This window comes from Oncorhynchus kisutch, linkage group LG25 (assembly GCF_002021735.2).
Source record: "Oncorhynchus kisutch isolate 150728-3 linkage group LG25, Okis_V2, whole genome shotgun sequence".
NCBI classification, from domain to species: Eukaryota; Metazoa; Chordata; class Actinopteri; order Salmoniformes; family Salmonidae; genus Oncorhynchus; species Oncorhynchus kisutch.
In genome coordinates this window covers 6,649,397-6,662,961 of record NC_034198.2, presented here as the reverse complement: position 1 = coordinate 6,662,961, position 13,565 = coordinate 6,649,397, and the positions used below count along the sequence as shown (strand labels likewise).

Here is a 13,565-nt window from a genome sequence, read left to right as displayed (position 1 = left end):
TGTTGTAAAATTTGACACTAGAATAAATGTTTCTGACTTATATCGATGCCACATAAGCCATTTTCAAAACAAGAAGTTGCTTTTTAGGGGCATCCGCTCTTTTTTAATATAAGAGGGTTTTGTATTTCTCTCTCTCTCTCTTTCTCGCTGTGCCTCTCTCTGTCCATCTCTCTCAAATCAAATCCAAGTTGATTGGTTTGCGTACACAGATTTGCAGATGTTATTGCAGGTGCAGCTCTCTCTCTCTCACACACTCGCAGGCAAGCACACAGACAGGAAAAGAAAGAAAAGACAGTTGAGATAGAGACAGACGTCTGCAGACAGTTGTCATAGAAAATGGACTAAGTAACCTGTCAATGCCAAAGAATTGGCTATGTCCTTATAGTCGGGCCAAGAAGCTCCATGCACTTCATAACTCACGTGGCTGGTTTGGAAGAAATGATCAAAGTATTTTTTTAAATGATTTATTAATTTTTGCAGATTTCAAATGGCAACATCCTGTGTTTTATCAATATCATTTAAATGTAAAAAAAAGAAGAAGAAAAGTACAACAAAAAAAGTGAATTCTAGGAAAAACCTGACAACACAACTTTGAATACAATCAGATTTTGGGGCACTTAAGGCTTGGCAACGCTGAAACGGTTTGAGTGTCTGCAGGTGGCTTGTAGTGAAGCGTCGAGGGCCATGATTACGATGCGAGAGCTGAGGAGATGTCCTCAAACCAAATCAAATGGCGGACCTGGCATGTCATCACTGAGCAGCAAGCGCTCACTTGGGAAGGGTGATGAACTGTGCAACTCGCTCAGATTGAGCCATTCCTTCGTTTGTTTGATCCAACACTCCACCGCAGTCAATGCTCCAGGAGTTAGATTGTAGGGAATACAGAAAATGTTACAACCCCTTTGAAGTTAGGTCTAATATTGTCCTCATTTGACAGAGAAGTTCCCAAAAATTACTTTGGACATTGGCAGACAGAGCACTACAGTATTTACAATCGGAAACACACTGGGGTTCAGACTGCGTACAAAGTCTCTAGAAATGCTTTGTTCCAGCAGCTGACTCTCCAGGGATATTATAGGATGTCTTGTGTTCTCTATGAATGTCCAGTTGGTGTTTGAGGGCCTCCTGTCCTCTCTATGTGTTCACTCTGAGCTGGGTGAGGCAGCAGAGTCTATGTCGTCTGCCTCCAGGTCGTTAGGGGAAGCAGGCTGTCCTCCTTTCACTCTCTTCCACTTCATCCTTCTGTTCTGGAACCACACCTTCACCTACAGGACATAAACAGGCAGTGTCACTACATTTTCTACCTAGTGATATATATGGACGTTTGGGATACTGAGTGAGATTGTGTCCATATGTTCATATCTTAATGTTTATTATAAATAAGCATAATCCCACAACTTTCCACACCAGTTCAGATCATCAGTCAGGTGGGTGTTTTTTTTTGTTGGTGCTTGTGAAACGCGTGCAGTCTCAGTGTAAAGTATGAATTTAGGTTTGGATTACAGTTAAGTCAGTATCATATCGTTTCTGTCTGATGAAGATCTTGTAACTCAATTTTTGTTTAGATTTTTTGAAAGCAGCAACTCCCCTCAATGTACTCTGTACATTTCATGACTCTAGGACCAATACAATGTGTTCAAAATAGCTTCGGAAGTTTCATAATTGTATGTTCAATAGTGGGAAAATATGCCACTTTTTTTCCATTTCCTGAAAGGTTTCTGTTTTGTAGATAAGAGGTTGTCATCAGACAGCATCAATGTGTAGGTTGCAGTAGCTAATGGGCTCTCTGGATCATTCTACAATATCACTGACATGACTTATGACATCATTTCCTTGGACCCAGTCAGTCGCTATCCTGTGCCGAATGGACCCACATACTCAGGGGAGGGCAGTGCCTGACCTCCGCGCATCCCTCTCAGCATTCCCCACGGCAACACTGGGACAGACTAATCTCTTCCCACACTATTTTTATGAAGACTATCCCCTCATCTGATACTGTCTGCCACTTGTGACTGAAGGAACGTCAGTCTGCCAAGATGTGTAGGATGTGTCGGGGGGGGGCGGGGAAATCACCAAAAAGTTGAGCCTGAGTTGCAATGGGACTCAGAACCCGGAGTGTAGGCCTAGCTGGCCTTGAGCACCAGAGGCCTGGGAAATTCATCTAAGAGCAGGCTATGTGCGGTCACTGAGAAACTATGGGCTCGTTAGGAGGAGTGGGGAGTGGGAACAGGGGCTGGAAATGGGGAGAGGAACAGAGGAGACTGCCAAGTCCTTACAAATGTTTGCCTTGTCTCACCAGGTTCTAAGATCTGCTGCCCAATCACAAAGGAAGGCTTCAAACATTCCCCCGCTCTGGTTGGTCACCTATTAGGATGAGTGCTATTAACGAGAAACGACCTGAGCCGGTAGTTGTAGGCTGCAGAGACTCAACTATGTTCCAGCTCTCTATATCAAGAGCATTGTTAAATATATGTCCATTTTTTAAATAATTTGTGGTTCATAATATTACCCTTTAAATGGCATATTCTCATCCAATCAACAGGCTCTTCTCTTATGTGTCAGACAATCAGCTGAAAACATTTGCTTTTTCATAGATCTCTTCTTTCTATTCCTTAGGAAAATGTATGCTTATAGATCACTAAATACTGTCATTGTGTAGAAGTATTCTGGTGTGGGTGTTGTGTGCTTGATTCCAGCGGTAGAAAAAGTACCCAATTGTCATACTTGAGTAAAAGTAAAGACGCCTTAATAGAAAATGACTCAAGTAAAAGTGAAAGTCGCCCAGTAAAATACAACATGAGCAAAAGTCTAAAAGTATTTGGTTTTAGTATCAAAAGTAAATGTAATTGCAAAAATATACCTAAGTATCAAAAGAAGAAGTAAAAGTATAAATAATTTACAAATCTTTAAATTAAACAAACCAGATGGCACCATTATTATTATTATTATTATTATTTTTATATATGCATAGCCAAGGACACACTCCAACACTCAGACATAATTTACAAATGGAGCATGTGTGTTTCGTGATTCTGACAGATCAGAGACAGTGGGGATGACCAGGGATGTTCTCTTGGTCCTGCTAAGCATTCAAAATGTAATGGGTACTTTTGGGTGTCAGGGAAAATGTATGGAGTAAAAAGTACATTATTTTCTTCAGGAATGTAGTGAAGTATAAAGTATAAATAGTAAAGTAATGTGCAGATACCACAATAAACTACTTAAGTAGTACTTTAATGTATTTTTTACTCAAGTTTGATGATCTTCATTACCTGTCTCTCTGTGAGGTCCAGGTTGACCGCAATCTCGTAGCGACGCAGTCTGGTCAGGTAGTTATGGTGGGTGAACTCTGCCTCCAGTTCCCGGAGCTGCTCTTTGGTGAACGCTGTACGCTCTTTCCTCGCTTTGCAGTTAGAGTCCACCTTGAAGTTGGAGTCCTGAATATCTGGAGGACATCAGAAGAGGAGAGAATTGTTATTTCATTAGCACTGCATGATTATGCTATGATATGCAGTAGGGTTGAGAAATAATTCTGTAAAATTCCGTGCACGCCAGTTTGCTACACCAGGAAAAGAATCCTTCAGCAACAGGAAATGTGAATTATTATGTGGATTATAATTCATGGACATTTTTGTAGGGGTTGATACATTTTCTGTTAGGGCAAATCAAGTCTGAATTTTAAAAGTGCACATTTCAAACTTTAGAAGCCTTTTTTAAACTCAAATACCCGACAAGTTTGCATTTCCTTCTTTGCAGGAAAGTTCTCATCAGCAGATCACATTAAGATCCTACATCTATACCTGCATTTATGTGTTGAAGGAGTACCACTTAGGCCTACAATGTCTTGGCGTATATATTGGTTTTGATCTGAATTTGGACACAAGTTGAGTGGTTTGTCTGTCTGGTAGTAGGCCGTTTCGGAAAGAAGAGGTCAACCAACAAGTCTTTCGAGGCTCTAGTCGTACACTCAGAGAGCGACCGGACCAACACCCTATGTGAGACCTCCCTGACCACACTGACCTGAAGTCCCACTCACTGAGTTACACTATCTAACCACCAGTGCCGCAGTCAAGTCAACGCTACTTTGCGCTGCAACAGGGGCCACCTAACCAGGAGGCAGAGGGCTTGAGTTAGAGAGGAATGCAGCGGAACATCGTTAAACCCTCTAACAAAAGAACAAAGGTGGGGATTTGTCCGGCTCAAGCGTGTGCATCTCTGGGAAGATGGGAAGACTTCCCCTCATGGGCCAGAGGAGAGGAGGCCGAGGGCCATGGCACAGTAACTCACACACAAGCTGTCAACCTCGCCAGCCTCTGGAAAATAGGAAGCCTTCTCACCCGTGTAGCAGAGCATAGGAAAGAGTAATTATGAAATCATGTGCTGTAATTACCATGGTATTCATATATGTGTGATTGTGTTTATTGATTTAGTCTCATTATAGGTTAAAACAGTTTGTATGATAAATTTGTGCGACATTGAATATGAAGGCTATTGTAAAATGTACAGTATCTTAGGATAGAGAATACTGTACATGAAAGACATTTAATAATACCTTGTTAAAAATCTCAACTATATATTAAATGGAATGATTCTAGCTAACAATTCTGCATAGGTAGCAACACTAGCTGCTGATGTAATCTCGAGAAAATGGTTATAATTTGTCAAAGTGAGAAGTTCTGCTTTGTACTTGCCAGAGCGTGGAGCCAGACTGTGAAATTAACTGCAGCGCCTGGTCCAGATGTGACTGGGCAGATCCAGACTCTCTCTCTGCGTGTGTGTGTGTGTGTGTGTGTGTGTGTGTGTGTGTGTGTGTGTGTGTGTGTGTGTGTGTGTGTGTGTGTGTGTGTGTGTGTGTGTGTGTGTGTGTGCGTGTGTGCGTGTGTGCATGTGTGCGTGCGTGCACATGTGTCCGCGTCCTTCATCAGACTCACTGTGTGCGTGTGCGTGTGTGTGCACATGTGCCGTGTCCTTCAGTGTGTGCTCGCATGTGTGTGTTTGCATGCGTCTTTGCCTTGCTTGTGCACAGCCATGGGAAGTAGGGGTACCCCCAACCCAAAACATCTTCCCGCAGCCAAGACTCCCATTCAGAGAGACCAACCTGTGGTCTATAATGCCTCATGTTGAGAACGCCGTATTATCATGATTAAAATCCAGATTAAGGAAACTTGTTCAACGTACGCTGCTCTACTCTGGCCTGTTGAGGAGGAACTGAGTAGAGAGCAGGTTTAGCTTGCTGAACACCTGGCGGGACAGATTTAATGGGCACACACACTGGCCTTCACTAAACAGGCCCCAATAAATACCCTGCACAGCCAGAGACCGTAAACTGGAGGGGAGCAACTCCTGCACCCAGCGGGACTCTGTAACACAAACAGCATTTGGCATTTCTGGGAGATGGTGCAAAAGTAATTTGTCTTAATTAACACTGAATTAAGCCCATTGTAAACAAGTGGGTTTTCAGACTCAAACAGAAATGAAAAGGACTATTTAATTAATGACGTGATTAGTTGGTGTATTAAAGTGTGTGCCAAGGTTTTTGAACGTAATAAACACATGTACATCTCCAAGATGGTTTTCTTCACAGTAAAAATCGGTGTTGAAATTAGTTTTATAACGGAGTGGTTATATGTATATTAAAATGTTTTAGAGCCTTTATTATCATAAAGTTGATAAGGTAACAATGATGTTGGTCAGGCTAATGGATTAAAATCACCCTGCAATCTTCATATGTTTAGCAGCACTATAAACATGTTCTAAATACAATTAGTTACATACCAGTCTCATATGTGTTTCAGGATTAGCATAACAAGGTTCAATAAAGTTAAATGGTTGGCTATGATAAGTATAATATTAAAAAGCATTTAAGTGTCCACTATTTAAATTGCAGCACTATTGTAGTGGAGTTGGATAAATACAGATGCATTATAGATTACCTGCTTGGTTTAGATGAAACACGATGGCTTATAATACGCATTAAAACCTGTAGAGACCTGACATTCCTTCAAAACATGTAATAACCTGCACATCAGTAGAGGTTGAACCTTTTGAAACGGTTGAAAGTATGAATGAAGGTGAATCCATCACCATGTCTTAGAGCTTGTATACAACCTGGCCTCGGAGCATTTTGTATTATTCTGTATGTAAATTCAAGACACTCCATATGCTATGCATTACAATTTGCAGGATATGGTACAAACTGTAATTCGTACAATATGTTACGAATTTGCAAACCGTATGATATGTTACAATTTCCAATTTGTTGTTGCTAATGTTAACTAGGTGGTTAGGTGACTAATGCTAATGTTAGCCAGCTGGCTAACGTTAGCTAGGCTAAGGGTTAGGTTTAGGGTTAAAGTTAGGAGTGTTAGGTTAAAGGGTTAAGGTTAGGGGACGGGTTAGCTAAAAGGGTAAAGGTTAGAGTTAGCATTTGGGGAAGGGTTGTCTAACATGCTATGTACAGTAGGTGCAAATTAGCTAAAAAGTAAAAAGTAGTTGCAATGTTGCGAATGAGCTAAAATGCTAAAGTTGTCCATGATGAGATTCGAACTCCCTCCTTTAGTTTTTTTGCCTTACGTAACCTCATGTCTTATGTAACCATACCAAACATGACATATCATACTAATTTGAGTGTCATGGATTTACATTTATTATGTTATGTCTAGTCAATGAGACCAAGCTATTATATACTGTAGCATTGTGTCAATGCCATAGATCCCTTTCCTGCAGTCAAATGACCTAGTTGCCTCATGGGTGGAATGTTATTCATATTTTTTCAAATTTCATCATTAATCAAAATTAAAAATGAAACTGCTGAAAATCTGGTCAAACGATGTTGCTGTATTTCAGTCTTCTGTGAAGTATATAAAGTGTGATATTGGGATGCAAACTCAAAATGAAATACATTTCAACTCTATATCTGACATGGTACAGTTGTCTGCTTTTTTTAAAACCATGTGTGTGAGGTGTATACTTTTGTTTCAAAGTAGATTGAAGACTACCAAGTAGATTGAAGACTACCAGACTACTAATCAGTATGACACTGATTTAACCCACTCCAGTAAAAGGTTAATACGGGTATTTTCCCAATACTAGGTCAAAGTATTCAATGCAGGTTTGAATGGTCATCTATGAAATACTGGGCCGACGCAGTGGTCAACCATGTTGCATGTGTTCAGTGGGAGATTCTGTTACACCTTAATGACAGGAAAATGTCAATGGATAAGAATGTAAAAGCGGGGTTGCAGGCAAGTGATTTTACCAGACGTGGTCTGGCATGTTTTCACTGGAGTGAGGTAACACACGAAAAGGGGGAGAAAAAAAAATCGACATTTCTCCAATTAAGTGCCTAAGGCCTGTGTCTGCTGCGTTATGAAGGAGATCTCACATTAGACACGTTTATCGAATAACGTCTTCAAGCCCTAAGTGATTTTTCTAAAATGAGTATTTTTTTTATTTTTATTTTTGTCCATCCTCATATAGCCAGTAGCCCACGCGAATACTGATCGAGGAGGTAATACATTTATTTATCTTCAAACAATGTCCCCCATTCTAGAGAGGTTCGAAAGTTTGGCTTCCATAGCATGGCCGGAAGCTGAAGGGAATGCCTATAGCAGATGTGCTGACAAAAGAGAGGTTCACTTTTCCTCTCTTTCAGCTAGCATGAAATTGGGAGTATATTTCAATAACATATCTATAGCTAGAAAATAAATATAAACAGTTCCCAGTGCCATTAACTAAAATGGCCGGTCATTAAAAAGTGTGTGACTTTTAGGAATTAGCACTTCATGGATATCAGTTACTGCACTAGAAATGTGGTTTGATTTCCTGTCACTGAATGAAATAAGATAAGAGGAATAGATTAGTGAACAATTACAACGCTTTTTATAAAGTTAGAAGACTAAACTCTTAACTGAGAATTTGAATATGACCCTGAACTGAATCATAAATACATGTTTTTTTCCCAGTGAACTCTTTCACTTTGCATTTGTGTTGCATCAGAAATAGTACTCTGGCGACCGGTATAATATCCCCATGATATTTAAACATAGGTCCTTAAGTGTCTTACCCTACTAGCCAAACTTAAGAAATATCTGTTGGTCTTTTGTTGTTATATCATTGTTCACGGTAACAAGTACATCAATAATCAATGGGGAATTGTGAGGAATAAACAGTTGCCTGCCTGTTGGTGTTGATATTAAATTGAAAGGAGCTTCTAATACTTTTAATAGTAGTACTTATCAAGACTTCTAACGATATATCTGCTAGCGTGGACCGTGATACTATACATCATAAGAATATGAGATACGCCAAGCTTATTTTGCTGCCAAACATCTAATTTCATTTATACCCGCAGTATCCTGAAAGCCGTCATGCCTCAATGATACAAATGATACACGGATTCAACAAATAGTTACAGTAGACTTTGTGTTAGTCATTTCAACATTGTAGGAGCCCTCAAACAATGAGAGGATGCAACTGGTCCACTCAGAGTGTGTCTTGAGCACCAAGTATCGTCACCTTTTGCATACCTATCTGTTGAGACTCTAGGTTGACTGTATTTTGGTGAGGAAACAGATACAGAGATTCTGTCCCATTGTTCAGCAATGACATGGGGCATTAGTGAATGTGATACTGTATCATGGTCCACTGGTAAAGTAGTCTGGTGAGAGTCTCCCTGCAGAATAACACATCTGTCTCGTGTACTCATGAGGGAAAGGGGTTTGTCGAAATGAATGTCAACTCTGGGAGTCATGTTTTAACACCTGTCTCTGCATGGCATTTGACTTGAATTTGCACGCTATGTAGGCCCGCTGAAGTGGTCACCCATGTCTTTCCCCCATGTCTTTTTCAGTCATGGTATTTACCGGCAGCACACCCCAACTGATCCCGCCACGACGTATCATTGACTCACCTATTACGTCCCTCTTCCTCTTGGAGCTCTTCTTCTCTGTGTCGGCCGATGCCATACCTTGTGGCGAGTACTCCCCCTTCAGACACCTGGGCACTGCCCCTGGCAGCCTCTCCCCACCTGAGCTGTCCATCTCCCCCCCTACGCCCCCCACAACTCCTCCACCAACCACCGCCATGGGCGTCACCCGACAGGCCTCCTGCCCCCGGCCCCGCGTCTCACAGGGGGGGAACTGCCAGTCGGCCCTCTGGAAGCCTGCATGGGGCTCTTGGTAAAGTCTGTCGTCGCGGGGGTAGGCGGTGTGGGATGCGGGCACCAGGCAGGAGGTGGAGAAGTCTGTATAGGAAAGGTACTCAGGCTTCTGGTGCAGGGAGAAAGGGGCCTGCTGGTAGGGCGACTGGAGCCCCGCTCCGGGGTGAGGGTTCCTCACGCACCCCCAGATAGGGCTGCCGGGGTGGGCGCTCCGCATGCAGCTGCTGGTTGTCTGATCCATGGCGATAAACACAATAAACACTCCCTCACACACACACACTTAGTCAACCTCACACACTTCTGGAGTGAAGTCCTTGCTGAGAGCTGAAAGTCCCTTCAGAGTGTTCTCTGGTTCTGTCAATATAGGGTAATATCCACTTAGAAGCACATCATCTCCCCAGCACATCCAACTCTGGAAGAAGTTACTCTCTCTCTTTGTCTGTCTGTCTTTCTGTCACTGACCGTGTCTTGTTGACTCTCCTCAGTCCAATGTGTAAGGATGGACACCTTCCTCTGGTTAAGTTGGTCTCTCTCTCTCCGTCTTGCATGTGTAACGTTGTAGAGAGCAGCACCTCACACACACATAACCTGACCGGCAAGTGGACAAGTGATCTGACTGGCTGTGCTGCTAGAGAAGTGTTCGGCTAACCCCTGTGTCCACACAGACACACTCACACACACACAGACACACACTCTCCTGACCGGGCTGGCTGCTTTCACAGTTCTAAGATATTCCTGACAAGTGGTCCCTCCTCCCTTTTTAAACGCAGAGGTGGGAAAGAGTGGCAAGTTTATGGAGTGTAACGCGAGCCTGCAGAGGAGGAGCCCTGGCGGCCACATGTGGGTACCCTGCGACCAACCCCACCAACTCTGCCTCATCAACTATTAATCACAGGGGAAATGTTATATGCACATCTAATGGGCTTTCCAGACGCGCCGCACTTTTAAAGGGACATTGTCTGTAAAATATAAACGCGAACACCCATATGGGAGTAAGGGTCCAGCAGGCGGATTATTCTACTCCTTAGCGGTTTTTTGACACACAATTTAGCCCGACACTCTTTGGAGGAAAGTTGACCTCCACCCCCTTCACTCTACACCCCTGATCCCAGCCTGTCTTCTCCAATCTACATTTTTGTCTCTCCGCATAAGCTAAAGTCCTTCTGTATATGTGTTTAGTCTTGAGCTATTCAGCCTAATCGGCCTGGCAGGATTCCACTTAGCTTTTGTGTGATAAGTCGGTTGGATTTGGTAGCTAACGACTCTCACACCTCTTGAGCACACTTTACTGTAGGTGAGATGGAATACAGGATTTCAGAGCAGAGTTTTAGATTTGAAATGGTCCGTTATTGATAATTCATAGTTCATTTTGCTATGTATTATCTTGGAAAATGTTTATTTTCAATATATCTGATTGATTGTGGTTTTACTGTGCAATATTTGACCTTTCTTTGTTTTGAACCGTGACATGCACTGAACTGTGAGACTTGTGTCAGCTGGTTTTATTTGCGTAATATTTTCTGAGGGGTGAAAGATAATGAATCACTCAAATATATATCTGTTTACAATACAGTCAAATGAAATATCCGTAAAACCAGATCTATATACCACTCAAAGCCCTTGGTTATGGTATTGTACAATAATGTTCTGAGTTATCATTGTATTTAAAATACATTTCTACGTTGTTGTTCTGTTTTTTTTTGTTTTTTTACCTCAAACTACCATATTGCAGATACAATTTCACTTTCTCCATTACCCACTAACTTTACACAACCACACTTCCACAGAAGAGAACTGAATGTTTCTGAGGAAACCTGACGTGTTCATAGTTTTAAGATGAGACTCTGTTCCTTCTCTCCCTGTCCTCATACTACTCCCGAGCTCTCTCAGCGGACCTCACCTCCACTGTCTGTCTCTCTCACACACACACACACACACACACACACACACACACACACACACACACACACACACACACACACACACACACACACACACACACACACACACACACACACACACACACACACACACACCTCAGCGAGAGTGTGAAGTGTTTGAGGTCACACACAACCCCATTCCATTTACCCAGCAAATAGTTGAGCTATGAAGCATCCTCTCGTTTTTACTGGCAATCTGGGTTCTAGCTCACCGCAGGGTGCAGGGGTTAGACGGCACTTGTGGTCTGACCGGGGGGCCATCTGTGTGTCATGGTCCATGTGTGTGTGTGTGTGTGTGCGCGTGTGTGTGCGCGTGCGTGTGTGTGTGTGTAATGAGTAGGTATAGCTATTGGTTTTAGCTACTGTTTATAGATTGCAAATCTGTACCATTTGATTTAATCAAATCAACCAACTAATACGGTTCAACCCTAATTCCCATAATTCCTATTCCCTTGATGCCGATTTATTGTGTGCGTATGTGTGTGTTTCGTGCGTGCGTGGTTGCTTGCATGCATGTGTTGTCAGTCACTCAAGTCTTCTTTTGAAACCTGCCTCTGTCAGTCTGAGCCCACAGTGTTTTGTGTTTTCATCTGATCCATCTTCATGACAGCAGTGGGATTAGTCCCTCCATCAGTCTCTGCTGGCTGACAGGATGACCTGTACTGACCCATACTGCCCTAGGCTCCCTGGGCTGTGAGAGACAAGGTCTTATCTCTGCTGCTGGCCCTCTGAGAGAGGCCTTATTTAGCCTACTGTATTACAGTAGTAGTGTGGCCACACCAATCAGCCAATACACAGAAAATATTTGGTTTAAACCTGAGCTCTACATGACGTGGGTAGTGGGTGGAGTTAGGCATCAGATCAAATCACAACAGATCGTAATACTTCATATCCTGTACCTTATCCTGCACCTTATTGTACCATATCCTGTAACTTTGACCCAAACGGTCAATGTGAAGCCAGCTCACACTGTAGCCTATCTCTACAGTAGGCACACAGCAGAGTCGCTGATCTCTACAGTAGGCACAGAGTAGAGTAGCCTATCTCTACAGTAGGCACACAGCAGAGTAGCTGATCTCTACAGTAAGCATACAGTAGAGTGGCCTATCTCTACACAACTGACTGACGTCCCTGAGTATCACTTGCCAGAGGGCACAGAGGTTACATGCCCAGAGATCAAGAAAGTATGCTACAGGTCCTGTCAAACACACACAATGCATAATATGAGAGTATGGTTAACCAGTATGTCTGCAACTCGACACAATGTCTCTGAGCACATTGCTGCGGTTGGCTACTTCAGGGCAAACGTTTCGAAAACTCTGTGACATACTTGTGGATCAAACTACCCTGGTGAATATCAAACACATATGATATTCAAACAACTTAAAACAGTGACAATGTCTAGCGGAGAGGTTATGTTAGTTCCACCTGGCCCCTGAAATATACATGTGCTTAGGGGGTAGTGAGATAGGAGTTGTTACTGGACCGGGTCTTCGTCTGTGAAAGTTAGAGCTTCGCAGAGAAAAGCAAATTTAACAGTGTCCTCTAGTGGTCAGTACAGTTGACATGTATCTTCCATTCCAGTTCAACGTGAATGTTCTCCTCAATTCGACAGGCATTGAATTAACCAACTATGTTATTTGTTATCAGGCAACTAGATAAGCTTGATAAATGAGATAATATTGACTGTTCGCTGAATGATGACTTGATTTGAGGGACACCTTTGACAAAGTAAGGCAGACAGCATGACCCTTGATTGGATAGGCCTGTCCAGTGTTGTGTTAAAACTGTGTCTTAAATATTTTACATTGAAATGGGTTATGCAAAGGTAGGGCTGTGAAGACTGGTGTCCTATACAGTGAATGGTGGTACAGTAGATTGCACCACGTCTATTTGCGCCCCTACTGGATGGAAACTACAAGTGTAATGGTTGTGCTCAATGCAATGGCACTTATAAATGTAGATCCTTCAAACACCCCCAAACAGGGAAACAGATCCCAATCAAAGGTGTTATCACGTGCTCCACTAAGGCAGTTATTTATCTTATAACATGTCCTTGTGGTAAAAATTATGTGGGTAAAACAAAGCCGCAAATTAAAAGTACGAATTTCGGAGCATCGTAGCATCATTACGTGCAAACCTCGACTTACCCAGTTGCGGCCCATTTTTGGAACAAAAACCACTCGATTCCGTCTCTACATTACATTGGTATCGAACATGTCACCCTCCCTAGGAGAGGGGGTGACCTTGATCATTTATTGTTAAAACAAGAGGCTGCCTGGATCTTTCATTTAAAGACCCTTTGCTCCCTTCGGTCTCAACGTAGACTTTGATCTGAAGCCATTCTTGTGATTGTTGTGATTTTGCTATCCATTGTAAATGTTTAGGCTTATGTAGCCAAATTGTATCTATGATCGTACACTATCCATTTATGGTTTTTTGTATGCTATTTTAATATATGAGAA

At 42.4% G+C, this 13,565-nt stretch overlaps 1 protein-coding gene across 1 annotated transcript; it reads right to left on the bottom strand.

Moving 5' to 3' along the window:
* Positions 1–459: 459 nt before the first annotated feature.
* LOC109870576 (homeobox protein MOX-1) lies at positions 460–9,907 on the bottom strand. The gene is made up of 3 exons (XM_020461145.2): positions 8,912–9,907; positions 3,273–3,445; positions 460–1,265 (listed from the first exon to the last, which is right to left on the bottom strand). Exons 1-3 carry the CDS (start codon positions 9,399–9,401, stop codon positions 1,143–1,145), a joined length of 786 nt encoding a protein of 261 aa, XP_020316734.1. The 5' UTR covers positions 9,402–9,907; the 3' UTR covers positions 460–1,142.
* Positions 9,908–13,565: the final 3,658 nt, after the last annotated feature.

Coding starts and splice junctions, on each gene's coding strand:
- LOC109870576 (XM_020461145.2), bottom strand. CDS start 9,401: ATGGATCAGACAACCAGCAGCTGCATGCGGAGCGCCCACCCCGGCAGC. Junction 3,446..8,911: donor GAGGAAGAGGGACGTAATAG/GTGAGTCAATGA, acceptor GATGTCCTCCAG/ATATTCAGGACTCCAACTTC. Junction 1,266..3,272: donor TGGACCTCACAGAGAGACAG/GTAATGAAGATC, acceptor TATGTCCTGTAG/GTGAAGGTGTGGTTCCAGAA.